The sequence below is a fragment of the Podarcis gaigeae genome (genome assembly GCF_964106915.1).
Source record: "Podarcis gaigeae genome assembly, chromosome: 2".
Classification (NCBI taxonomy): Eukaryota; Metazoa; Chordata; class Lepidosauria; order Squamata; family Lacertidae; genus Podarcis; species Podarcis gaigeae.
In genome coordinates, this window is record NC_139679.1 from 69,338,217 (window position 1) to 69,364,213 (window position 25,997).

The window sequence follows — 25,997 nt, forward strand, 5'->3', positions numbered from 1 at the left end:
TTTTTTTTTTTTTTTTTGGAGAAAAAATTTATTATCCAACAGCCAGTTTTACAAGTTTGTACCCTAAACAAATAAAGAAAGGGAGGAGGAGAGAAACCAAAAGGCAAAGTTACTGTCAACAACTCATCATTGCTTGGTACTATAGATCCATATGGCACGTGAACACCATACTGAGAACAGCACACAAGGCAGGGCATAGGAATGGGAAGGGTCCTCGGCAGTTCTGTGAATGGCCCCAGTAACCTGGGGTGGGGGTGGGGGTGGTACTGTCTACATGCTCAGCATCCTACATCCCAGGGATGCTGCCAGCAGTTGGATGCAGGTTTGGGCGCAGATGCCTGCACCTTGTGGCCTGACATTTCTCAGGTGGGATGCCTCTTCCCAGCTCCTCACTTGCATGGTTCTAGATGTGCCTCTTGCAGCATAGCACTGCAGAGTTGGCCAAGTCCCTCTTAAGAAGAATACTGGTGCCAGAAACTCAAGTTTCTCTGTGTGTAGACCTACTAGCATGCCAGATCCACAAGGCACCTAAATTCTTACAGGGCTTGGCTCCCATGTCTTGCAACTGGAAGGCTACTTGTGAGCACTGGGCACTGTAGAAACCCCTCTATGGTCAGTTCCTGTACATGTCTACTTATTCCCAAAGGGGAATTGCAATAGACTGATTCAGAGCTAGGTTTGGGCAGGCAGAGCTCTTGCTAATACAATGACAGTATTGGACCAGTTCTTCCCCCTGTTCCATTTGTGGAAGTGCCTTGAACTGAATTTGGCACGAATGCTTGTGTCGGCCAAGTGAACCAGCACATCGATACCACTCATTGGAACCTGGTTGAGGTGGAGATTGTACAGTACACTCTCGAGAGAGAACAGCCGGAAGTCGTACCTCTTCTTGCAGACAGCAGACAAGTACACTCTGTCTCTTCTCCATCTGTATTGGTACACACAGGTCCTTTTAAAGAGCCAACAGTGGGGTTCTTTGTTTGTGGAGAAAAGTTCTCTCTCCCAAGATCTGCACATGATACCGCTGGCTTGTGCTGCCTAGGGGCAATCCAGATTTAAGGCAAGCCCTTCCCAGCTGAATGGGATGGCATTAGAAGGAAAAGCCCCACAGCCACCAGCTCCATCAGAACTTTCTAGCATGTTGGTCAGCTTCACCATGTTGGCCAATCTGCATTGCAAGAGCAGAATGCTAAACCTGTGTGCATCCAGCTGGCTTTGGACCTCATCTCCCATCAGGCCCATCCATCAAAGCCAGTGGTCTAGGATGATGGGACATAGTCAAACAACACCTGGAGGGAAGCAGGGCCCTCATCCCAGATCTAAGAGAGCACTGAGGAACAGTGAGATTCTTCAGGCCTAGATCCTCTCTTCACAGTGTTGCAGTTAGGATGCTGAATGTTGTCACCACTAGAAGGACATAAATTCTGCCCCTCTGTGGGGAAAAAGCCCCAAACTTCCTAGCACCTGCATTTATAGTAGGACTGCTTTTTGTTTTTTGTTTTGTTTTTAAGTGGGGTTGTTCCTTGAGGAGGAAATTTGGCTGAAAACTCCCATCCTGCTTGCCTTAGATGCACACTGGGAAAAGCTGAACCCAAATGTCCTCCTTCTGGGCAATGGTTAAAGACACAGAAGCCCAGCCAGATTAAAAAAAAAAAAAAACTTTGGGAACTATAGTTCACAGAGAGGTGAGGAGACTTGTAAACAGAAATCAACACAAAGTCTTCTGGCAAAGTCAGGGTAGTACTACAAACAGCAGAGGTGCTCTCCAACTCTATCAAAAGTGAGTGTGGGTGTCAGTTTTTGGCACTACATTTCACAACTGAAAACATCCTTGAAGGAGGTGTACCTAGTGCAGCTACTCTGGAGGAAGGAGCTCCCCTCCAAAAAACAAGTCTTGGTTTCCACCATGTAAGTGTACCCTGCTCTCTTTTTACACAGTGTCAAATAATCTCTCATCTATGCCTTCACAGATTTCATTTCTTAGGGGTGAAAGCCACAAAACCCCCAAATCCCAATGCATAAAATATTGTTGGGAGGGGGTGGGGAATGGGGGAGGCAGGAAAAGGAAATCAGCATCTTCAAGACACCTTCAGAGAAACAAGAACCTGATTTAGAGTAAACACAACAGAGTAAAGAGTGTTTTGTAAAAGCCCCCATATTCCAACACATATGAATAAAATACCCCACCCCACCCCAGATCTCTTGAAAAAGTCAGGAACATAAAAATTAGCCACGTTTCTGATGGCAACAGGCCTCTTTGCTCCCGGGGGGCAGGGGAATAGCATTGACAGGAAAAGAGGCTATGACACGCACGCTCACATGCACACAAGCCAGAGCACGCATCGAGCCACACTCTCGCACACAAGACGCGGGACCTTCCAAATTATTAGTTTCTCAGGCAAGTTGGTCGGGTGGCGGCATCAGCCTGTAATGCAAGATGCCTCCACTGGGACTCAGCAGGGCCCTCTAGCAAAGGGAATGGAGGGCTCTGAGGGACCTGCCTTGAACAGACTTGCAGGGCTGCAGGCAAAGGTCGAGAGTGTAATTAAGAAGAGATTAAATATTTCATCCAAATTCTCTCCTGCACTAGGATGAGCCTGGTTACTCTTATTGCACTTTTCTCCCAGCCCCTGCTTTCTCTTGAAATGATCCTTTAGAATAGGGAAGGCAGTCTGGTGCTGGACTCAAAAGGCAGTGGACTCTCTCCCGTCAGGGATTATTTAGCTTTGATTCCTGCAACTGGGGGGAGGTTGGACTAGATGCCCCTCAGGGGTCCCTTCCAACTCTACAATTCTATGATTCTATAATGCCCCAAACTCATTATATTCTGTGCAATGTAAACTATCAATCTCCACATCAAGAACACTCAAGTTCTGTGGGCACCATAAAATTATGCAACTGAATGATATTAGGCAAACTTGCTTATTTTGTTTAAAGTTGTTCAATTGAATGGCTTTCTCAAGACCTGACACATGATTATTCAGCCAAAATCACCTTCAGAATGCTACCATACTGCTGCCCCTAAGTTAAAACATATACTGTACTTCTAGAAATAATTGTGAAGATTTCAGACTGTTTCTTAACCTATTGGCACTGGGAGGGGGGAATCCCAAACTATGCATATGTTCTCTAAAAGCTGTGATCTGGCAGCCCCTACAACTAATCCATTCTAGAGCCAAGATAGGATACTGCTAGTACAGTGATCTCCACAAACACTACACCAGGCTTTCCCAAACATGGGTCTCCAAAATGTCTGAGAGCCGTCTCCAGTCTGTACCAAACAGACAAGTTGCTGAGAGCCCTGCATATAATCATCTGAGCTTGGCACTGTGAAGACTACATGTCCCAGGTTGCAAAGCGGCACTGCCAAGCATGCGTGGCAGTATAAGCGCTGCTGGCTGAGACATGTCAAGTGCTTCAGAACTGGGCAAGGTGCTATTTGCTTGTAATATATAGGGCTTGGCCTGCATTTCCAGGAGACAACAGGGGTGTTGAGCGCCGTAATCCTGGGGACTCGAGAGATTCAAAAGGGACCGTCCCACACATTGCCTGAGAAACTACATAACATTTGCACGTTCCAACTGCTATAAGAAAACCCTAGAGTTGGCTCGGGCCCCCCCTTCACTCCACAGTGGGTCCTCCTCGGGAGCAGCAGCGGGGCCGCCGCACATTCTGCAGGAGTGCCCTGAAGACGCTGGGCTGCCTCTTGACCTCCCCCTTGGGGGGAGCCCCCTTGATGGAGCTGGCACGGGTGCTCTGCGGTGTCATCACCATTTGCCGGCCATGCTCTTCAATCTGCTTCTCCAGGTGCTTCTGGATGGCCATGCCCAGCACCTCCACCTCCATGGAGGCACCGTACACTTCCCATGTCATGCCCTTCTCGTCCCAGCTGACCTCCCGCACCGGCTCGGGCGCCTCCTCCTGGGCCCCTTTCACGTGCACCTCAGGGTAGGACGCTTGGGGAGATTTGGTCACGGGAGTCATGGGCCCTGTGGCCACGGACCTGGTCTCCACCGGGATGGACACCTGCATCTCTGCATCTCTCTTGGCTGGCTTCTGCTCCGGGCCAGGGCTCTTCAGAGAGGAGGCCCCCAAGCCCCTTGTGTGGAAAGTGAAAGCCGAGGAGCCGTCGGGCGGGTTGATGGGGCTGACGGCCACCGACACCAAAGACACGCGATTGTCAACTTGAGTCCCAGCGTCGTGCTGGGGGGGAGTGACCTCAAGTGAGCAGGTTTGGGTGAGAAGTTCCACAGACCTCTTCTCGACGTCTGTTGTGCGCTCCTCACTCACAGCCACACTGGTCATTTCTGGTGTTTGTTGTTCCTGAGCTTGGTTTTGACCCTTGGACTCAGAGGGTGTCACTTCTCTGAGCCCTTCCGCCTCCTCGGTGGCGTCACCTGGGGTTGTTTGTGACTCACCTGATGTACCCTTGGCTTCATGAGGAACGGCAGCCACAGGGTTTCCTGGCACTCTACTGGAGTTCCCAGCTGTGTTAGCCTCCGGAGTAGGGGACCTCACTTCCCTGCTATGGTTCCCCAACTGGTCTGTTTCTGTCGCTGGTCTGCCTGTCTTCCCTGATGTGGCTTCAGCTGCCAAGGGGTCTTGAGTAAACTCCTTGGGAGCTTCTGATGTGAGGGGACCTCTGTGTCCTTCATTCAAGTGGTCCGCTGCTTCACAGACATCACTGCTGAAGTGTGATATATCTCCCTTGGAGGCACCTGGCTGTCCTTGGCTTGTGTTTTTCAGGCACGTGGGAAGTGCAGGACCCCCTTCGGAATGTGCTGCTCCTGCTTGGATGCTCTCAGTCTCAGCGGTTTTTTTGGTTGGTTCAATAAATGCCACATGTTTCAGGGAGGCTGGTGCACTGGAAGGGTCCTTGTTGGTTGCCTTTAGGCAGGGCTCTGCCGGGAGATGCGTACCGACATCTCCAGGAACAGCTTTACTTTCCAGAGGGTTGCAGGTATTGGATAAGCTACTGGGAAGATCCCTGCAGCTTGAGCCCTGCTTACTGTTGTGCCGCAAGTCATGATGGGCTGCTCGTTCCCCGTCCTCTTCCAAGGTGGTTCCTCCAGCCGTTGCATCTTTCAGAACCACGGTACCTGTGTCAGTGACTAGTTCCATGGAAGGCTTTGTGGCTACGGCTGGCGCCTTCTCCTTCTGGTCTGGGTTGTCCACCATGGTGTCTTCTTGGCTGCCGTCTTTGGTGCCAAGGTCATTCACACAGCAGTTCCTCATGGTGAGATCTCCTCCGTCACATCGGGTGTGTTGGAGACAGCTGTCTTTCTCCTGACTGCAAGGTAAGCTGCTGCTGGGCTGGGGAGCATCTTCTGGAACTGCATCTTGCTTCAGCAACTGCAACGCCTCTAGCTGCTTAGCACTGCCCATCTCGAGACGAAACTTCTGCCATGCTATTCCATGCACCTCTCTTGGAGGACTCTAAAAGGGGAGATAAAAAGGGATGGGGGGGGACACAGTAAAGTTATGCCTATGCTGGAAACTAACTCAAACACACCATCAACTCCAAGCTATTCATGTTTGGAGCCTTCTGTGTCTAAGGTGCCCTGGTATACTCTAGGTGTATCTGGCACATGTGCGGGCTTAAGACACAAGCACAGGATCTAGTAGCTGAAAAAGAATTTGGAATCCTGAAGATTCTCAGAAGGATGTTGGGGGTGTTTTTAAAAAGCAAGTTTCTAGTCTTCATATCTGCAGAGAAAGAGCTTGGAAAACAGGCAGGCATTTCCTTGGGAGAGTTTGGGAACCAGGAAGGTGTTTTTTTCTCTCAGATTAGGATATGGAGCAACAGGGCACTTTCAGAAAACCCATTTATTGAGCGACTATTCTGATTTGTTTGCAGGGAGGTGATCTGCTATTTCAAGAGCATTCTCTCCATTTTTGGTGGGGATGTTACCAAGCACCATCCTACACATTCCAGTACATTCCCATCACTTTTCTTACTGCCAAAACTTTTGAGGGAAGCTGTAGCCACCTTTGCCTGAATGGTACAGGAAGTATCCATCACATATGGACAATCATATATTCAAAGGGTAACAGCTGATTCATTCAGCTAATTGGGTGGGAGATTTGGTGGAGGAAGTTAAGAGATTTGAAAGCTGCTCAGCCATGTCACAATTCAAGAAACTTGATTCCACATCCCCGCCAAAAAAAATAGCCTTATAAGTGAATGAACAAGATCAGGTCTATAGTCATTCCAGTGACACAAGCAAATTGCATGCCTCTAACTAAACTGCCAGCTGCTGTGATAATCTCCTGCAACATTTGCACACACAGGCTGGCCACATGATTTGTGCACATATATTCTGGCACCGAAGCCTGCAGAGATTCCATGGCGACAACGGAGAAGAGACATTTGGTTTGGAGGTGGTGTGTTAACAGCAAGCAAATAGTAGAAATCCCATTGTAACCACATATCAACTGCCGGCACCCACCCATTAGAAGATGCTGCAAACTCTATGGGAATACTTTTGAGATTGCTTAGAGCCTTGGCCATGGCAACTGCAGGAGTAAAACAGCCAGAAAATATATTATAAACAAAGACATATTATAACATCAATTACACACCTCCCCAAAAAGAACGGAAAGGAAGAAAACAGAAATTATAAAAATTGTAGCAGAAGGTTCAACCTCAGTTCTCCAGCAGTGGGAATAGCAAGGCAGCTTAAGATGAATAGCACGTGCCGCCTGAGATGACTTTCTTTGGCACCTTCTCTCCCTCTCAGGTGCACTCTCATCCCTATGGTTGTTCCTGATGCCAAAGCAGTAGCAGTGCCACGGCAGGTTGAAAGAAGATCTGCCAGCTGGGCTCATTATGTACCATCTGCATGGCTGGTGTGCGAAAATGTCAGCATGTGAAGGTGAAATGAGGGGCAGGGTGGGTATGAATATAGGTGGCCATACAGAATCCTGACATACATGGGTGGGTCCCAACTACCTACTGCTGGAATTAGAGTACGGGGAGTGGAATCGAATCTGGAGATGGAGCCTGCCTAATTTCATTTGAGCCAGGAATGGGGAACTTGCAGCCCCCAATATGTTGCTGGACTTGACTCCCATCATGTTAAGGAAAATGAAAAAATTCTCCATGCGTCAGCAGAAATTGTACCCCACCCCATGCAGCTAAGGTATCTTGTGACTATCTTGTATGTGTTGCTGGGCAAACTAGCATGTAGCACCAGGTAGATAAGGGCTCAAGTTAAAGCATCCGTTGTTGGGGAGTACAGGAAAATCTGCTGGAGAAGTGGAGACTGTTGGAAGAATCCTGTGAAAATGTGAAAGACTTTGCGAAGAGCCCATCTGAGGAAAGTTGGGCAACCTACAAGACTTCTGGACTCAGAATTCAGGCAGTTGCAGGACTTTGTTAGCAACTGGACTTTGCACTTGCTGTGTGGACTTTGGTCTCATGAAGGACTTCATAAGCTGGAACTCTCTCTGGGCTCAGAGACAGATAGGTAGCCATGTTGGTCTGCCATAGTCAAAACAAAAAAAATTCCTTCCAGTAGCACCTTAAAGACCAACTAAGTTAGTTCTTGGTATGAGCTTTCGTGTGCATGCACACTTCTTCAGATCTGAAGAAGTGTGCATGCACACGAAAGCTCATACCAAGAACTAACTTAGTTGGTCTTTAAGGTGCTACTGGAAGGAATTTTTTTTTGTTTGGGCTCAGAGAGTGAAGACTTCTAGTAGCAACTGTATGTTTACATAGCTCCTGTGGTGAGCCAAACTGCTCAACTGAACTTCCATGGTGCATATACAACACCCAACACACCATCCCTGACCACTGGCCATGCTGGCTAGTGATGATGGGAGTTGAGAGCCCAGCAACTTCTGGAGAGCCACAGGTCCTCCATTCCTGGTTTAAGCAGAAGATACTGTTTGGTTGGCCAGCTGCCTTTTATTTTTGCCAGCCTAGAAGCTCATACTACCCACTAGTCACAGGTCTACCACTGGCCTTTCTATGGCCAGCAAAAAAGAAAACAGTGCATGCCAAAAATGCAGTTAAGACTTCAAACAACACTGAGTCTTAAGCAACTACTGAGCCATTGTTGTGAAGTCTAGCCCTACTCATTCTCTCCCTTCATCATGCTACATTCATATAATAAAGGAAAGCACATGATCATTGGCTATAATCAAGAAGGTATGGAGTAAGAATAAACATCAAAATTCCACACCAAGGCAGCCTAAATTCTCCAGAAACATTTTTGCACAATTCTCCACAAAGAGATGCTCAGTTCTGCAACTGCATAAATTATATAAATTCCAACACATCCTCAAGCTTCTCTCTGCAGCCTCAAGGACTAGAAACTTGCTTTAAAAAAATGAAGCATGAGATTCTTAGGTCATTGGTTTCTGTGCCCAACTTCGAATTCCATAATTGCATAAACACAGAACACACACAGTCTTGTCTATGCAGGTGGAATATGTATTGTGTTGGTAGTAGCTAAATCTTTATAACAGAATCCAAACTGATTATTGTTTTGCCTTATAACATGCTGAGACTAAGAGCCCATGCACTCTCATTCTGACTCCATTTTAAATGGTTCCATATGGAGCTTGTCGCCATGTGGGGAGATATTTGTATGCTGCCATTCAGAATACTTTCCACAAAAAATGGCAAAACCCAAGAGATCTGCCTGACTCTCGGTGGAAAGTTCCCTGTTTCATAACTATCTACACATTACTTGCAAAGCAGGAAAGACTTAGGGGAGGGATGTAGCAGAGAAACAGTTGATGGAGAAAAAAACAGTTGATGGATTAAAAACCTCCCCTTTTCTGCAGCTTCTCTGCTCCCATTTTTTCTTCCCCACCCCCCAAGGCAGATTTCAGTCTTCAAAATAGTGCTGCGTCTGGCTCAGTTAACATACAGCTTAGTCCCATCAGAGAACATTGGCAAAACCAGGGCCTTTTTTTTTCAGCCAGAACTTGACTAAACTCCGTTCCAGCGCCTCTCAGGTGGGGGTCGCTGCTATTATAAGAGAACAAAGGAGGTGTTCATGGTGTGTTCCAGCACCTTTTTTTCTAGAAAAATAGCACTGGGCAAAACAATTTCCTAGCTGCTTGGTTTTAAGATGGAATGGGTTCTTGGAAGAGGAAAGGGTTTTCAAGAAATCCAATTGGCAGGCACATTACCTACAGCCAAGTGTCTTCTACACACATAGGATAGACTATGGGTAGGCAAACAAAGGCCCGGGGGCTGGATATGGCCCAATTGCCTTCTAAATCTGGCACGCGGACGGTCCGGGAATCAGTGTGTTTTTACATGAGTAGAATGTATGCTTTAATTAAAATGCATCTCTGGGTTATTTGTGGGGCATAGGAATTCGTTAATTTTTTCTTCTTCAAAATATAGTTCGGCCCACGACAAGGTCTGAGGGACAGTGGACCGGCCACCTGCTGAAAAAGTTTGCTGACCCCTGGGATAGACAATCAAAGCAGACAGACTCTCATACCCACAGCCCTGTGCTGATGAGACACAACACAGCTCTCCACCCCAAACACATATTCCACTTAAAGCAGTGGTTGCATAGGAGTTCCACTGGGCAACCTTTCTTGCTTTCCTGCTGATCTGGCAGTTATCCACAGCTGAAAGGCTCATCTTAAGCTCAGTAAGCCTGCCTCTCTTATCACTTTATTAACTGTGGCACTCCTTCCCTGTACACTCCAGCAAGCGCTTATTCCCCAGGGTAGGGAGTCTGTAAGTCGGGAGAGGCACCTCATTCATCACTGCTTTGTCACACATGAGCTCCTTCTCTACAGCCCCACTTCAAGGGAGCCACATACTTGAATTTGAATCCAAGAAGATCTAGGAGAGATTCTTGGGCTACTTACATTTTTCCATGGGAGGATATCATCCACAAGGACCACTACATCCAGGTGCAGAACCATTTGAGTTAAGCACTTTGGCACAACAAGTTCTCCTATGTTTTATCTGCACGCATTCCTCCAAGCAATAAAAGCACTGTGTCAAGATCTGCCTCCGCTGTCGTCAACCTGGTGCCCTCCAGCTGTTTTGGACAACAATTCCATCAGCTGTGCAGACTATGCCTGATGGGAGTTGTAGTCCAAAACTGCTGGAAGACACCAGGTTAGGAAAGGATGATCCACCTTATATTCCAGTTAATGGTGGTGAATGCTCAAAGTTATGCTTCCATGTATCCAGAAACTTGTATTCGGAGTACTAGAGAGTATTCAAGTCTTATATGTCCCCACGCCCGTGAATATAATACAAACATATTTCTCCTCCTACTTTTTTATTTTATTTATTTAATAAAATTTATATACTGCTTGACTGTAAAAAGCCTCAAAGCGGTTTACAAGCCCCCCCACTAAAATCAAGAAAAAATTATACCCTTACTTACAACATACAAAAGCTGAAATACTAAAACAGATTAAAGTTACCTCAGCTTTCTAAACACCTGGTTAGGTTTGACTAAACAAGAATGTTTTTAGCAGGCACCGAAAAGAGTACAGCGAAAGCGCCTGCTTGATCTCAACAGGCAGGGAGTCCCAAAGTGTAGATGCTTCCACACTAAATGATCAAGCTCTTAAAAATACGGAGCGGGTATCATGTGGCACCTATAGTAGTGCTAATTCCTCTGATTGAAGCGGTTGACCTTTTCTGCCAAAGCTTTTAGGATAAGCAAGTCTATCAATATTTATACCAGGTTTGGGGAACCCTTGGTCCTCCAGATGTTGCTGAGCTACAACTTCCAGCAGTCCCGGCAATCATGGCCAATGGCCAGGGATGATGGGAGTTGTAGTTCAGCCACATCTGGAAGACCAAAGGTTCCCCAAACTTAATCTAAAACTTCTCCTGCTAGTGGACATGTTATGAACCCTCCCTTCATCTCTCTGTGCATTAGTTATTTCCCTTCCATCCACATTTATTATGGGCAAAGGATAGGACTGGCATGCACTCTGCAAAAAAATATTATTTGGTGCCACTTTCTAGAAATAAGCACTAAGCCTTTGGACATCTCCTTTTCTGGCAGACCTATCTTCTTGGCTCCAGTAGTCTCTCTAGAGTTGGATATAACCCAAATACATGCAAACACAACTCAAGTACATGCAATTGCAACCCAAGTGGACATCCTTGCCTAAGAAAAATAGAGGCAGAGGCTCCAGTCCATCTACAGAGACTGCCAGAGTAAGAGCAAAGGTCTGCCAATAAATGAAGCTCTCCAAAGGCATATTGCTACACTGGAACAGAATTACATTTTCAATTGCACTTAGAAAATACGGTTGGGAGGGGAGTTGCCAAAATATAAATGTGTGCTTCATCTGCATATTCATTTGCAAATTGTAGACACTTGCATATATTTGCTTAGTCAAGTAATGTCTTCTGCTGATCGTAAGGACAAGGAGCTATGTGGGGTAATGAAAGCCCACTGGGAATACCAATGATCCACTGGGAATACCCACTGGGAATACCAATGATCCACTTTCTGGCTTTTCCAATTTTACCAGGTGTTGCCCATGCACTTTCAAGTCTATCTTTGCAGCAGTAAGGACTATAAACTTACTTTAGGAAGGAAGAAAGGAAGATTGATTTTCAGGAATTTTGCAACCAGTACCATATTCCAATCACATGGAATAAGGTAAGGGTAAAGGTAAAGGACCCCTGGATGTTTAAGTCCAGTCAAAGGTGACTATGGGGTTGCAGCGCTCATCTCGCTTTCAGACCGAGGGAGCCGGTGTTTGTCCACAGACAGCTTTCTGGGTCATGTGGCCAGCATGACTAAACCACTTCTGGTGCAACAGAACACCGTGACAGAAACCAGAGCCCACGGAAACACCTTTTACCTTCCTGCCATAGCAGTAACTATTTATCTACTTGCACTGGTATGTTTTCAAACTGCTAGGTTGGCAGAAGCTAGGATAGAACAATGGGAGATCACTCCATTGTGCAGATTCGACCCACCGACCTTCTGATCGGCAGCCCTGAATATAGTAGTACTGGAAGGGAAATTGTGAGACTGAGGCCACATTTACACCACACACTTAAAGCATTATGGTACACACACACACACACACACACACACACACACACAACACCACGGTATATACATACATTTCTTTGTGTGCTGCTTCTCCACAGATACCATTTGAAGCAGCCACGGCTCCCCTCTCAATAATTCTAGGAACTGTAGTTTTTTAAGGGTGCTGAGAGTTATTAGAAGACCCCTATTCTCCGCTGAGTAACAATTCTCAGAATGGTTTAATGGACAATCCCTCTTCACAGGGAACTCTGCGAACTGTAGCTCTGGGAGAGGAATAGGGTTCTCCTAACACTGCTCAGCCCCTTTAACAAGCCACACTTCCCAGGATATTTTAGAGACAAGTGGGATCATAGTGTTTTAAATGTACTGTATGGTGTAAATGTGGCCTGAGTGAAAACATTCTAGCACACACTTAGATTTTCCTTCAGACATGGCAAGAGTGAGACACAGTAGTTTGGCTTCCCCTTGCAAAAAGGAGAACCTGCTTGTTACCTTCTGGTTGTCTTTTACTTTCTCTAACAGCACACCTCTCCACAAGCAGTGACGCCACAGGTATGTGCAGATGCACTTAATTTGCATAAGTTGATTTCCCTGCCATGTAAACAAAGCAAAATGTAGGCACCAATCCTAGACTTGGAAACAAAGGCTGTGTACAAACATGCATAATTTGAGGTACAACCTTGCTGTGTTTTGTTTAATTAAACCATCCTCCCTGCTGAATTGAGCTCTGAGGAAAGAGGTTCCAGGAGTTTGCCGCAGGAGAGAGCTGTGCAGAGGGCTAAAAGGCTGACACTTGTCATGGAACAAACCCAGCTCTTCTATCCAGCTTTTTAATTAAAACAGATAACACCTTTAAAATTAATTAATTAATAGGAAGAATTATGCCTTTTTAATTGAACAAATGAAGGTTTTTTTTTGGGGGGGAGCTGGACTGCCAACCTGGAAGATGGGAATGATAATAGATTCATAGAATTGTAGAGTTGGAAGGAACCCTAAGGGCCATCTAGTCCAACCCCCTGAAATGTAGGAATCGCAAGATGACGACAAAAATAGCATTTGAACTGCTGTTACATTTACAGTTTTCATTTATTAAATTTCTATACCGCCCTTCATCTGAGGATTGCAGGGTAGTTTACAATATAAAAGCACAAACGTACATAACATAGTAGCAAACAACACAACATTTACAAGGCTGTCCTAGAGATCCACCAGGAAAAAATAATTAAAACTTTGGATTTTACGCTGGCAGCATTGTGAGATACAAGGAACGAGGAACACTAGCATATGTGGTGGGAAGTAATTATATACAGGAATCAGATTTTAATGGAGACTGGTATTATTGTTGTTGTTGTTGTTGTTGTTGTTGTTGTTGTTGTTGTTGTTATTATTATTATTATTATTAAACAAGTCACCTTGGAGGCTAAACTACATCTCTTATCCAGTTTTGATGGTGCCAATGCTCATCTTATTTCTCAGCAATTAATTCTATACCTGTTGGCTGCCACTTGTCTTTCAAGTGTGGAAGGACGCATCTTGTGATTTTATGGATTTGGATTTTGTGTGTCAGCAATCTGGAAGTCATTGACATGGCAGAGTGGGAAAAATCATTCCCTGTTAATAAGGAGATTCCCTATTGGCAATAAACCTTCAAAAATCTGGGGATATGGAGTTTCAAAGGACACTGGCACCATATAAGAGTGCTCCAGGAAGATTCCATACACGGTTTGCAAAGGCTCTCATAAAGATCATCTGCAGTGCCTCAGGCTTGATGTTTGGAAATAAGTCACTTTTGGAAAAGGTTTCAGCCTCACTTCCCGTTAGCAAGCCATTGTAGAATTTTACAATGAAGTCATTCTCATTGGATCTTGGAAAGGTAGCTATCCATGTAAACTAGCCACTGTGGGATGGGTGTGTTTATTTGGGGGAGGGGGTTTGCCAGCTGCGCTTGCTGGCTGCCTCCACTCGACCAAAAGGGGCCTGTCATACAAAGAGAAGCCTCTTCTTCAGCAGTTGTCCTGCGCTGCAGGGGTTGGACTAAATCACCCTTGGGGTCCCTTCCAACTCTAAAAATCCACAGTTCTATGAATAATAACAACAAATCCTGTTTCTAAGCTACACCCATACAGTTAAGTGGCTTCTCAAAAGAACAACTACTTCACTGTAATGTGATCTTCCATGTGCAGGGTGAGTAAGTGTGGGTCAGCGGCTTTGCCTTCAGGGCTACAATCTGGGAGTCAGAACAGATAAGAGGCCTTCATGAAGGAGAGTAAAAAAGTTGGTGCCTATGTGTGTGTGCATGCGTGCGCACACACACAAGTTTAACTACATTTGGGGTTGGGGAACAATTAATCAGTTAACTTAAAGATAGCAGAAATACACAGAAAACACCATGGCAGGTGGGGGTGAGGATGGGGAAAGCTGAAGATATTACACCCCACTCTCTTTTGGCCAATGGCTTTGTAGGAATGCTGTTCTCCAGTGGTACCACTAAGCAGGTAGGCTGCCCCCAAAAGGTGGGCTTGCCAATGGATTGTGGAGTAAAAAGAGTTCAGACAGTCCTGGATCTAAAAAAAACAAAACCCAGTGCACATAAACATTCACCTTCTTAAAAGAACTATTTCCCCTCCTCCCTCTAGTCACATGGTAAGTGGAAGCTGAATCCATGCAGTGCGTATGTCTTCACCCTCGGGGGTTGTAGCTAAGGAACTCAGCTGGAGCTTTTCACTGCATTTCATTATATTTCCCAGGTCTGCAATCTTGCAGCAACTAGATGCTGCCACAAATCCCCCGTGAAGAGCCATCAGGCAATCTATGCTCAGGCAGGCGAGGGAGGGTCATTGGCTTTGCAAGCACCGTTTGGTAAGCTTTTGATTGAGGAGTCATAATCTGGCCCACGGGTGCCCTTGCCTAAGACAATGTGGCTGTTTTTACAAAAGCAGGCCGAGGCTCCAACTCATCTGCAGCAGGGGTGGGCAGACTTCAGATTAGTTGGATCTACACTGTCGTTTTTACTAGAATCCCAAGATCTACCAACCAGAGCCAAAAGCACACAGATAAAATGAAAGAGCTGGGTGCCTCTGAGCACATTCTGAGCATAGGAATTTGTTTTGAAAACCAGAACTGAACAGAACTCATAGTCAAAGAATCATAGAATTGGAAGGCACTCTGAGGATCATCCAACCTTCTGCAACGCAGGAATACGCAGCTGTCCCATACGGGGATCAAACCTGCAACCTTGGCACTATCAGCACCGTGCTCTATCTTACTGAGCTATCCAAGGCATTTTACATCAAAGTCCTGGACTGTGAAGAAGCACAAACTCAGGGCGAAAAGGAGAAATGGGCTAACGGGAAGGCACATTCGGCAAACCCTCACCATGATCAGCTCCCACCCGGAAACCTATGTCCCCATTGTTGAAGGACGTGTGGATCCAGAACTGGCCTCCACAGTCACTTACAGGCTCACTGTTAAGACTGTGGTCATGGAAGACAATCTTACTCAGCTACGAGTGATAGCCGAAGAAGACATCAAAGTCCACTCCTAATTAGCTTTCTTCATTTCAGCAGCCTAATTTAGGCTTTTAATTGATGAACAAATAAGAGTCCTTGGTTCTATCTACTGAAAATCACCCAGTAAATCCCAATCTGCCTTCTGCCCACCTCAGATCTAGAGAGATTGCTAGGGCAAAGACACAGATGACAGATCTATCAGCAAGGGAGCTGTCCAAAGGAATAGTGCTGATTGCTAGACCAAAAAAAGGTTTGCTGTTAGATGAGAAAGATGCTGTAGCTCAGGAAGGCGTACAAGAGGATGGGAAAATCAGCAGCAGTGCCACAGTCATCATGGCAATGCATTCTGGGACCCACATGGAATAACAGTAAAGTCCATTCTATGGGCTTTTCTTCGCAGTGGTTGTGACTGAGAAAGATCAGTGCATTTAGGCAACAGCGTCAACAAATGTAACAAAATACACTGGAACTGAAATTCATGAATGTAAATTAATATAGTACATAAAAAGAGGTGGAGGGAAATCACAGGTGGTGCGCTTTCAGTTTTTCTGAAGTACTAATAACCCATTCCACAATTAATTTCGATGTTTGGATTGGGTAGCAAAGGGGTGAGTGAGGAATGGGAATTAGGATTTGTAGGCACCTATTGCATCTGGTTTGCAAAACAAGCTTAGTTCCAAGTATACATATATAAAATGCCAGGTGTGTGCAGAATGTTCCTAGTTTGCATTATATAGTCAAATGGCAGAATCTATTTCGGGAGGGGGGAGGGGGAAGAAGATGATGTACAGTAGGTATCTTCAACCTTTTCAGACCCAGGATCCACTTTTAACGCAAACATGCATTTGAGGACCCATATCTTAATCTTTTACCAAATATTTGCATGGTGGTAGTGCTTCTGTTGCCACTCACATTAGATCAGGTCACAACCCTCTAGTGGGTCTCACCCTACCAGTTGAAAACTAGTGCAGTATGGGATTTTTAGTGCAGAATTGCAGAAGCTCTAACATCTCTCACACAAATGAGTGCAACTCATTGTGGCAGGGCAGGATCTCCCATCAAATCAGGCCAGCTTCTATTACATCTGAGCAGTGACATGTTCTGCCATGTGTTCCCCCTCAGTGTCCATCCATGTTTGAATAATCTGTCTCTTCCAAGAACCAGGCAGCTGCCTGTCCATCTCAATCACCTTCTCTCATTCCACACAATGGCACCAAATTCTGCTTGAACTTCTACATTGTTTTGGCTCCAACACCACAGGGGTTACAGGTTTCCCATTGCCAATGAAATTCAAATCCTACCATTGCTAAGCACAAAAGAGAACTGCAATAGGGCAGCCTTGTAAGTAAGCCCACAAAAGTTGCTAGCCTGTGGGGTTCGGGTTGTTTCCTACTAGTATGGAAATGCAGTGTACTGGCCTCTTAGTAAGCTGGTAAAAGTTTGTCTTCCACCAAGTGGAATGGAAGAGAAAGGATGGACCTGAGAGACTGCATGGAAACCAAATAGATTGGCAGAGAGAAGGCAGAGAGATCCATTCATGCTAGACCAGCCTGTTTACTCTCCTGCATGGATTTCCTTGTTGCTTAGGGCAGGGGGTTGGACTAGATGACCCTCAGGATCCCTTCCAAGCCTACAATTCTATGCTTCTATTATTACTACTTTATTATTATTTATTCAACTTATCAGTCGCTTGCCACATAAGGAATCTCCAAGCAATTTACAAAATTTTAAAAGCATAAATGTTGATGGTGGTGCCAGGCAGACCTAACTGGAGAGAGCATGAGTGTGGAGCCACCACTGAAAAGTCCCTCTCCCTTGTTGCTCCCTTGGCTACCAGGCAAGTAGTTGAATACAAAGCTGGAATAGGCAGCTGTGAAAACTTCCGATCATGGCCAGATAGCAATATAGGCAAGTGGGCAGTAAACTGGAGTCCAGAATAATTATACCACTTTTCAATTATTTTTAATTATGCCTCCCTCAGCTACATAAGTTATGTATCAACGGCTGGCACCTTAGCAGTCATAACTCTGCCTTGATCTTAGAAGCCAGCTTTCAGTTGAATAGTAATAAGCTGGCATCTTCAAGGAGCCTGCAATTCTGTCCTCAAAACACCCCCCAGCAACAAATCCTCCCAATTCTGGGATAGGAATAAAGCATGCCTCACGAGTGCTTGCTCACAAAGCTGCTTAATTTGATGCAAAATTTGATGGGAAGGTTTTTGTGTGCATGCCCCGAGGAATTGTGTGAATGCTGTGCTTTAAAGAAATGGGGTGGGGTGGCTGAAACTCATTGGTGCTCATAAGCAAATGTGGTTGATGGGAAGGAAACCTGTCTCAAAAAATAGACATGAAGAAAGAGGAAAGAAAACTTGCGAAGTCAAGCAGAGGAGTGGAAGTAGAATCCCACATGCCAGGGCTGGCCCTATCATTAGCCAGAAGAAGACAGTTGCTTCAGGCAGCAGATTCTGGGGAGCAGCATTCCCCACCCACCCCTTCCGAGCCCACCAATACCCCTCTGTTGGGAGGACAGGGCTATCTGTGCCCCACAGCCTGTCTCGCTTCTCTCTAAACTAGTCTATTTCCCTTTGCTGTGGTTGGGCTTGCTATCCCCTTGCCAGTGTTGGCTTCTGCATATGGAATCAGTGGGCACTGTTTTCTCCTTTGCCTCAAGCAGCTAAATGTTTTGAGCTGGCCCTGCCAAAGGCTCACTGAAAGTGTTATCCAAGCCCTTTTGTTTTGGCCTCTCAGCCTTTAACATAGCCTTGTAAATTAGCCTATAAAGGACACTTGATCACAGATTTTTTTTTACCAGCCCCCAAAGAGAATTCCTGGTGACCTATGTCTACCAGACAACTTGTTAAATGTGTTGCTCTTCTAACTCTAGCTGCCAATCATTCCATCAAAATTCTACCTAGCACTTCTTGGCAAGACACAGGAACATTCCCTTAGAGTGGGATGGTAAAGCTGTGCCACCTCTGGATGTTGCTGGACTCCAACTCCCATCAGCCGCAGCCAACAGGGCCAATTATCAAGGATGATGGGATTTGTAGTCCAACAAAATCTCCAAATAGCCATGGATTTCCCACCCCTGCTTTAGAGCCAAACAAAATGTGCAAGCAATCACATATGTATTTTAAGTAAACAGCAAGTGCAGCAGTGTTTATCTGGATCAAGACGTCATCAGAAGGGCAAAGCATTAAAACATTTAACACATCTCCACACACCTGAGTCCTAATATTTGTATTTTTATGTTGTGAACCACTCAGTGATCTTTGGATGAAGGGCAGGATACAAATAAAATAAAATAAAATAAAATAAAATAAAATAAATAAAATAAAATAAGGATTGCCCTCAACCTTCTACTTACTCTAAAACAGCAGCAGCAACCAAAACCATTAACACCCTTTGTGTCCAGTTTTGGGTATAGTCCTTTTCTCCTGCTGTCTCTGGGCACTTTATACACTATTCCAATGTAGCCAAAATGTGACTCAAAGATATTTACTTGAGGAATCCATGGAAATGCCATTGGAAGACTTCAGATCATACGGTGTGTGTGAATGTGTGAGGGGGAGGCCTTCAGGCATATCCATTATCTCTAAAATGCTATCTTCCAGGGTCTACATCCATGAGCTATGCCAACCAGGTAGTGATGGAGGAAAATGTTTGATGCCCATATAGGTGAAGATAACAGCCATGGTTATTTTCTTTAAAAAGACTGTGTATAAATGTCAAAAAGGATAAGCAATTGTGCATGCTGTACATTATTTTTGCACACCTGGATGTATGTGTGTCTTTGGGTATAACACATTAATCACTTGGCAGTGTTTACAAAACAATGACAAAGATCCCTCAGCTCTTCCAGAATGCCTAATCAGTGATTCTCAGCATTTACTGCAAGAGAGGCTGATGACTGCAGATTATTAGTATGGGGTGTTAGAGGAGGGGCAGCATCTCTGGTAGGGGACGAGTTGTGCTCCTTCTGGGGTAGGTTGTCCACCTTTGGTCCCTACCCTGCACTCAGCTCTCACCTGTGGTTCCTAGAAGCTGTCAGAATGTGACAGCGGCCACACCCTGGGAATGGCTTTGACTGGCTGGCTAAACCAGGTGAGGGTAGTTGACGGGTCTCAATCTCCCAGTTTGGTTAGAGACTTCCCCTGCCTGCAAAGACAGGCTCTGGCAGATTGTGCAGAAGAGACCAATAGTGGGTTCAATGGTCAAGAAGGTAGTTCTGCATGGGCTGTAAAGGAAAGTGAGGGGTAGATGGGACTCATCGATCTAGGAGAAGGAAAACTCTGACACTAAACCTCCATTGCCTTGAAGGATATCTTTGGGAGAAGAAAAGGCTAAGGAGGAAACCCTACACAAATGCGGAGTGGAGTCCCTAAGATGGTTGGATGGTGCCTTGTACATCTCCTTCTGGCAACTCCTGCAGCCAAGCTGGAGCCAAACATATTGCTCTGCTTTCCTGTGGACCACATCAGCGAGGCCAAGAAGGGGGTCTTGTCAACTGGGCAGCCCAGGCCCTCCATACACACTGACCAGGCTTGTAACCTGGAGAGGTTGCCCCGGTACTGTTAATGAAGTGCACTCCATTCTCTCTTGAGACAGATAGATGCCAACAACAACAACTTATACATCCCAGAGACCAAACAGCATTAGAAGGCCAGGGTACCATGTAGGAGTTTCTTAAGGTTTCTCTGCCTGTGCTGAGGAAAGACAAAAGTGAGGAGGCACACTGCTATCTCTGAACAGAAGGGATCAGCAGTGCTTCTAAATGTGGCCCACGCTTTCACGGTGTGAAAGACACACACACACACACACACACACACACACACACACACCACTTTGCATAATCTCACTGTAACACATCAACCTTGCTTCTGACAGTGCTGCACAGTTGCTGGCTCCCCTTTGCTTTGAACATGAATTCAACTACCTAAAAGCATCCTTCTTTTCCATGCCCCAGACCTCTAGTTCTCAACCACGTTTCCCTGTTCCTTATATCATAAGCATTTCTAGGATGCGGGCTGGCAATGAATTATTATTATTATCATTGCTTCTGACCTGTTAACCAAAGGTCTCCAAGCAACTTACACATTAAAAACATAATACTATATAAACAGAATGAACAACCCCCATAATAGCTACAAGAAACTTGGTAGTACACTAGTAACAAAACAAGATCATCTCGGTCTACCAAATGCCTGGGGGGTGGGAAATGTAAGTCTTTACCTGGTGCTGGAAAGATGTCAATGAAGGTGCAAGGTGAACCTCACTAGGAAGTGATGGGGAGCCACAACAGAAAAGGCCCTCTCCTTTGTCACCAGCCTCCGAGCCTAAAGAAAGGCCTCAGAAGAAGAGGATTTGTGTAGGTTCATATCAGGAGAGGTATTCCAGAAGATTCTCCCCTTTCTAGAACTATGGTATAATTAAGTGCATCATGGTGGGGAGAAAGGTTTTGTTCCTGCCCTATCCTCTAGGACTTATACCTACACCATATCTGCCTGCTGCCTCTCCCAGATAGGAGAGTGTGTGGAGAGAGACAGTTATTGTTGTAACTGTGTAGGGTTTTCAAGTGTGTTGCTGATGGAGGGGGATGCAAGGAAAGGCCATACCAAATAGGAGACAAGATGTACCTGCTTTGCCTGCTTAACTTGGCATGTTTGCTACACATACACATTTCATGCAATTGCCACATCAGGAATGGGGAACCTACAGTCCTCCAGTTGTTGCTGAACGACAACATCCATCATCCCTGATCATAGGGCATGCTGGCTGGGCCAGATGAGATTTGGAGTCCCACATCATCTGGAGAGCTACAGGACTGCCTGGGTCTCAATCAATATTTATTCTAGTTAATCTTTGGAGCCAAAGAATCATCATTTGCCCAGAGTTCCACTGCCAGGTTTCTACTGATGTATTTGGGCAAAAACAAGTTGCTCACATTCATGTTCAGACAAACCTGTGAGCAAGAGAACCATTTCACACTCGAAGAGTGTTGGGCAAGGTAAGCTACAACTGGGCAAGCAAAGCTACTGCTTGCATTTTAGCACAAACAGAAAAGCATTCAATGCAGCATTTACAAGAAAGCTGCATTTTTAATAGGCCCTAAATGCTACCCAGCTGTGTGCCAGTACTTATTTTTACTCTGTGCATCCCTGAGCTGCAATTGTGGTCCCTGCTTCCTTAAGCAGAATGCCATTCTGGTCGGGTCCTGTGGAAAGCAATTGCTGAAGCCTCACAATGTGTTTGTATAGTTGGCTTTGTCAGGATAAAATGTCTGAGGCAGCTTGTAGAGAAAAGGCTTTGATATGGCTGGCTGAAAATTAGTTTCTTCCATCTTGCAAAACATTTGAGCAATGATATCCGTGGTAAAAGTCTTTCGCTTAACAATGGAGACAAGGGAATCATCACATGGCTTCCAGAAAGTATAGTAAAAAATGTCACTTTTAAAAACCTTCAAGAAAATTCACAAACATGCTCAAAAATGCCTTCTAGGCCCCATAACCTTTTAGATACAGTATTTAAGTTTGGAACATGTGTTTCTTCTTTCAGAGATGCAATGTACAGTAGTGATCTACAGCAGGCTTGTGGACAACTTGGTCACCTATGATGAATGCAGAATTGCTCCCAGATGACCAGAAAGTTTTACAAAAGTGATTTCTGTTTCTCTTTCCTTTTAGGTGGCAACTAACTAGCCTGGCTATGCATGGGCAAGTGGGTTTGTAGCTATTGTGAATTTATTTGGAAAGCTGAACTACAATTAAATTGCTCATGGAGTACTATAACTCAGTCCAATAAATAAAAATAATAAGCCAATCCAAAGAGTTTGCAGCATTTTCCCATCCTCAGATATATTCGCCCACTACTCTCAGCATCAGTCAAACAGAAAGCTGCAAAGAATTCCCATTCGGAGGAATGCAAGAGGAAGCAGTAACATTCCTGTCATTTAACCATGCACAAGGTAAATACACACTTCCTGCACAAAACCTGTGTGAGCAGATATCATCCACCCAGGTAAAAGTTTCAGTAAGGAAAATGTGTTATCTATGAACACAGAAGCTACGTGCAGGGCTTAGATCCTGTAACCTGATTGCACTGAACAGGCATAGTCCATGCAGAAACCTTTGGTTGCAAATCCTGCTTGTGTAAATAAATAATAAAAAGTAAGGGTCTCTGAGCACATGCACATTTTCCTTACATACATGTGAGTAGCTAGAACCAACACATATGGACTCCTAGTATAAGATCTGGCATTATGGCTGGTTTGAGCTGTACCATCTCTTATATGAGAAATCAAGCACTGCTATGGCTGAGTTCCCCTCTAAACAGATGCTGCTTTTGAATGTACAAAAGTTAGCAAGGCAGCTGAGCTTAGCTGCCTAAGCACCTATTTAGTTCCAGAGTTCAGAGTCTGTAAAACTGTTTCCAGGCATTAGCTGCAGTTACTCCCCAATCCATATCCCAGCTGTTAAATGGCACATCTGCAATATCTTCCCTACAGCGATCTGAGCTGCATAGTATCACCATGGTAAGGCTGGGATCACACCAGGAACAGAAGTGAATTCAAAAACTCATTTTTAACTAGCTTTTTTTGTCTGCCATGGCTTTATTTCCTATGATTAAGGCTCATTTCATTTCTTTCTCCACCAAGCTAGAGGCAGCAATGCAAGGACTCCACAAAATCTCCAGGTTAGTTCCCTCTCGCCTGTGGGTAGGAAAAAGCAGTTCATTCAACAGGGCTGGCAGAAAGGCCTTTCTTACTGCACTAAGCTGGGCAGTGCAAGGGCAACCTGAAAGCTGGCCCCGGAAATCCGTGGCATGTCAACATGCCTGAGGACCCAGGCCAGGACTGACATCAGCAGCAGAACTTGAATGCTGCTTCAAAAGTGCTGCTGCCCCTGGGAGCAGCCTGTACTGTGGTCAAGCCAGCAATCTTTATGATAGGTGTGGGGAACCGTTGGCCTTCAGACGTTGCAGCATATGAAGGGGCCAAAGTTTCTTCACACCTCTGTTATGGAGCGGCATCTGTCTGAGGAAAATCACATCAGCCAGAAGCAGGGGCATTTAAGTGGTAAGCTCTAGAAGCCCCTGGTCCAAATCTTGTTCCTTCCATGAACTTACTAGGCAGTCTTTGGCAAGCCATGAAGAAACCATCCTATACTTTGTTGCCCCTTTGGTCCACTTAGCTCAATATTGTCTATACTAGGGTGGGGACCTTTTTAGACCCTGAGGAGCACACTTCCTTGGGGCCAACAATCTGAGGGTCACATGCCAGTGGTGGGCGGGACCACAGGCAAAAGTGAGCAGGTCTATGGATGCGACACTTAATTTTGTATAAAAGGCTATACAGTGGTACCTTGGGTTACATATGCTTCAGGTTACAGACTCCGCTAACCCAGAAATAGTACCTCGGGTTAAGAACTTTGCTTCAGGATGAGAACAGAAATTGTGCTCCGGCGGCGCAGCCGCAGCAGGAGGCCCCATTAGCTAAAGTGGTCTTCAGGTTAAGAACAGTTTCAGGTTAAGAATGGACCTCCAGAATGAATTAAGTACTTAACCCGAGGTACCACTGTATTTCAATCACATAAAAGTAAGATGTTACTACACACACACACACACACACACACACGTCCATCCAGGCAAGGAAGAGGCATTTTCACAGTTCAAAGACACATTCCAGTCAGCCAAGAGCACTCAAGGAGGGCATGGAACAGGGCCAATGAAGGATGATCTAATGAGAGTCTCGCGGGCCAGAGAAAGGCCTGGAGGGTCACATTCAGACCCAGGGCTTGCAATTCCCCATGCCTGGTCTACATACTTACTGGCAGCAGCACTCTGGAGTTTCAGAAAGGAGTTCTCTAGCCATACCTAGAGATCGTGGGATTGAACGTGGGACCCTTTGCAGACAAAACATGTGCTCTGCCAGTGAGCTATGGTCCATTCTTACCCTCACCTCCTCCTCTATGAAGGGAAACACAATGTGATGTAGTGGTTAGTGTGTAGGACTAGAACCTGGGATATCAGGGTTCAAATCCCCACTCTGCCATGAAGCTCACTTGGGCCAGTAACTGCCTCTCAGCCTAACCTACCTCACAGGGTTGTTGTGGGGGTTAAATGAGGAGGGGTGAACCATGTGTGCCGCTTTAAACTCCTTGGAGAAAAAGGTGGGATATAAATGTATTAAACAAACACACACCCTTTGTTGTTCTAAAGATTACTTAGTTAATATCTCTGGGCCACTTCAAACACTCTAAGAGCCCTTTAAAATGTGAAGGGTTTGCTGTGAAGGATTTACTATGAGCCTAAACTGGGAGTGGATTCCTTGCATCCACATTTAATGTGCAACTCATCCCTCCCACTACAAACCCAAGGGTCCGTGGCCTCCAACTTAAATGCACTGCCAGTAAAAGCAAAGTCAGGCAAACGGAAGGAAGAGTTCAGTGAAGCGAAAGAGCTGAGAGTCAACGAAATCCCTGCCTAGAGAATGCTGGATCCAGAGTTGAGAAGCGAGAGAATCCCTAATAATCTGCAGCCCCAGGAGGGCAGACAGGGACTTTCTAGCTGGCTGGAGAGAGAGGATCTTGCCATAATGGCTTGTGTGCGGTAGGAAAGCAACCATGATTCACTGGGGAAGGGGAAGGCGAACGGGCGGGGGGTGGGAGGCGGTTGTCAGCGGAGACCAGTCGCCTCGGAAACCAAACTGGCGCTGTGGCTGCAAACTGATGAATGGATCCCGCGCCATGGAGGTGGGCAAAACTACGCTGGCCCTGATCGCACGGGAAAATGCACATCTTCACAACCCACCAGCAGGGGGCGGACACGGGCACACGCTCCATCCGCGCGCACATATAAGCACACACATAAACAGAGCGAGCGCATGCATGAACACAAACAGGCAAAGAACACTAACGCGGCTCCCTGCCCACACGCCTGCTTAACCGCGGCGGCGTGCGCGGAAAACACACACACACCCCATGGCCAAATGCGCGCGCACCCACCCGAGACAACAACACGCTTTACCCAGTACGCGTGGTCGCACACAATGAGGAGAGCGAGGGGTGGGGGGAAAGACCCGCAAAACACTGGGGTCAAATTTCATCTTTCATAACGGCACACATATGGAGAAGGCAGGCTGCTCGGAGGATGCCTTCGAGCAGCTTTCCCGGGGACGGCGAGCGCATTCGCACCAGCGCGCAGGGCACCTCCTCCTCTCCCGCTTGCAGCGCACGAGGGGACCCAGCGCGCACGACTCCCGCGCCGCGCGCAAATGCAAGGCGACTTCACCCGGGATCTTCACCCCATGATCAGTAGGCGATGCCCACCCTCTGATCACCTGTAGGAGTGAGCGGATGGAGCGGCGACTCACGTCTGCCCGCCGCCCCCTGCCCCCGGTTAGGTTGAGGTGGCGCCGGAGCAACCTCCGAACAAAGCCAGCTCCGGCTCGCCAGGGCACGTGCTCCGCCAGCGCC

The 25,997-nt window shown here is 46.1% G+C and overlaps 1 protein-coding gene across 1 annotated transcript; it reads right to left on the reverse strand.

Moving 5' to 3' along the window:
- Positions 1-25,997, reverse strand: GPRIN1 (G protein regulated inducer of neurite outgrowth 1). The gene is made up of 2 exons (XM_083726288.1): positions 25,862-25,997; positions 1-5,436 (listed from the first exon to the last, which is right to left on the reverse strand). Exon 2 carries the CDS (start codon positions 5,383-5,385, stop codon positions 3,622-3,624), a length of 1,764 nt encoding a protein of 587 aa, XP_083582414.1. The 5' UTR covers positions 5,386-5,436; positions 25,862-25,997; the 3' UTR covers positions 1-3,621.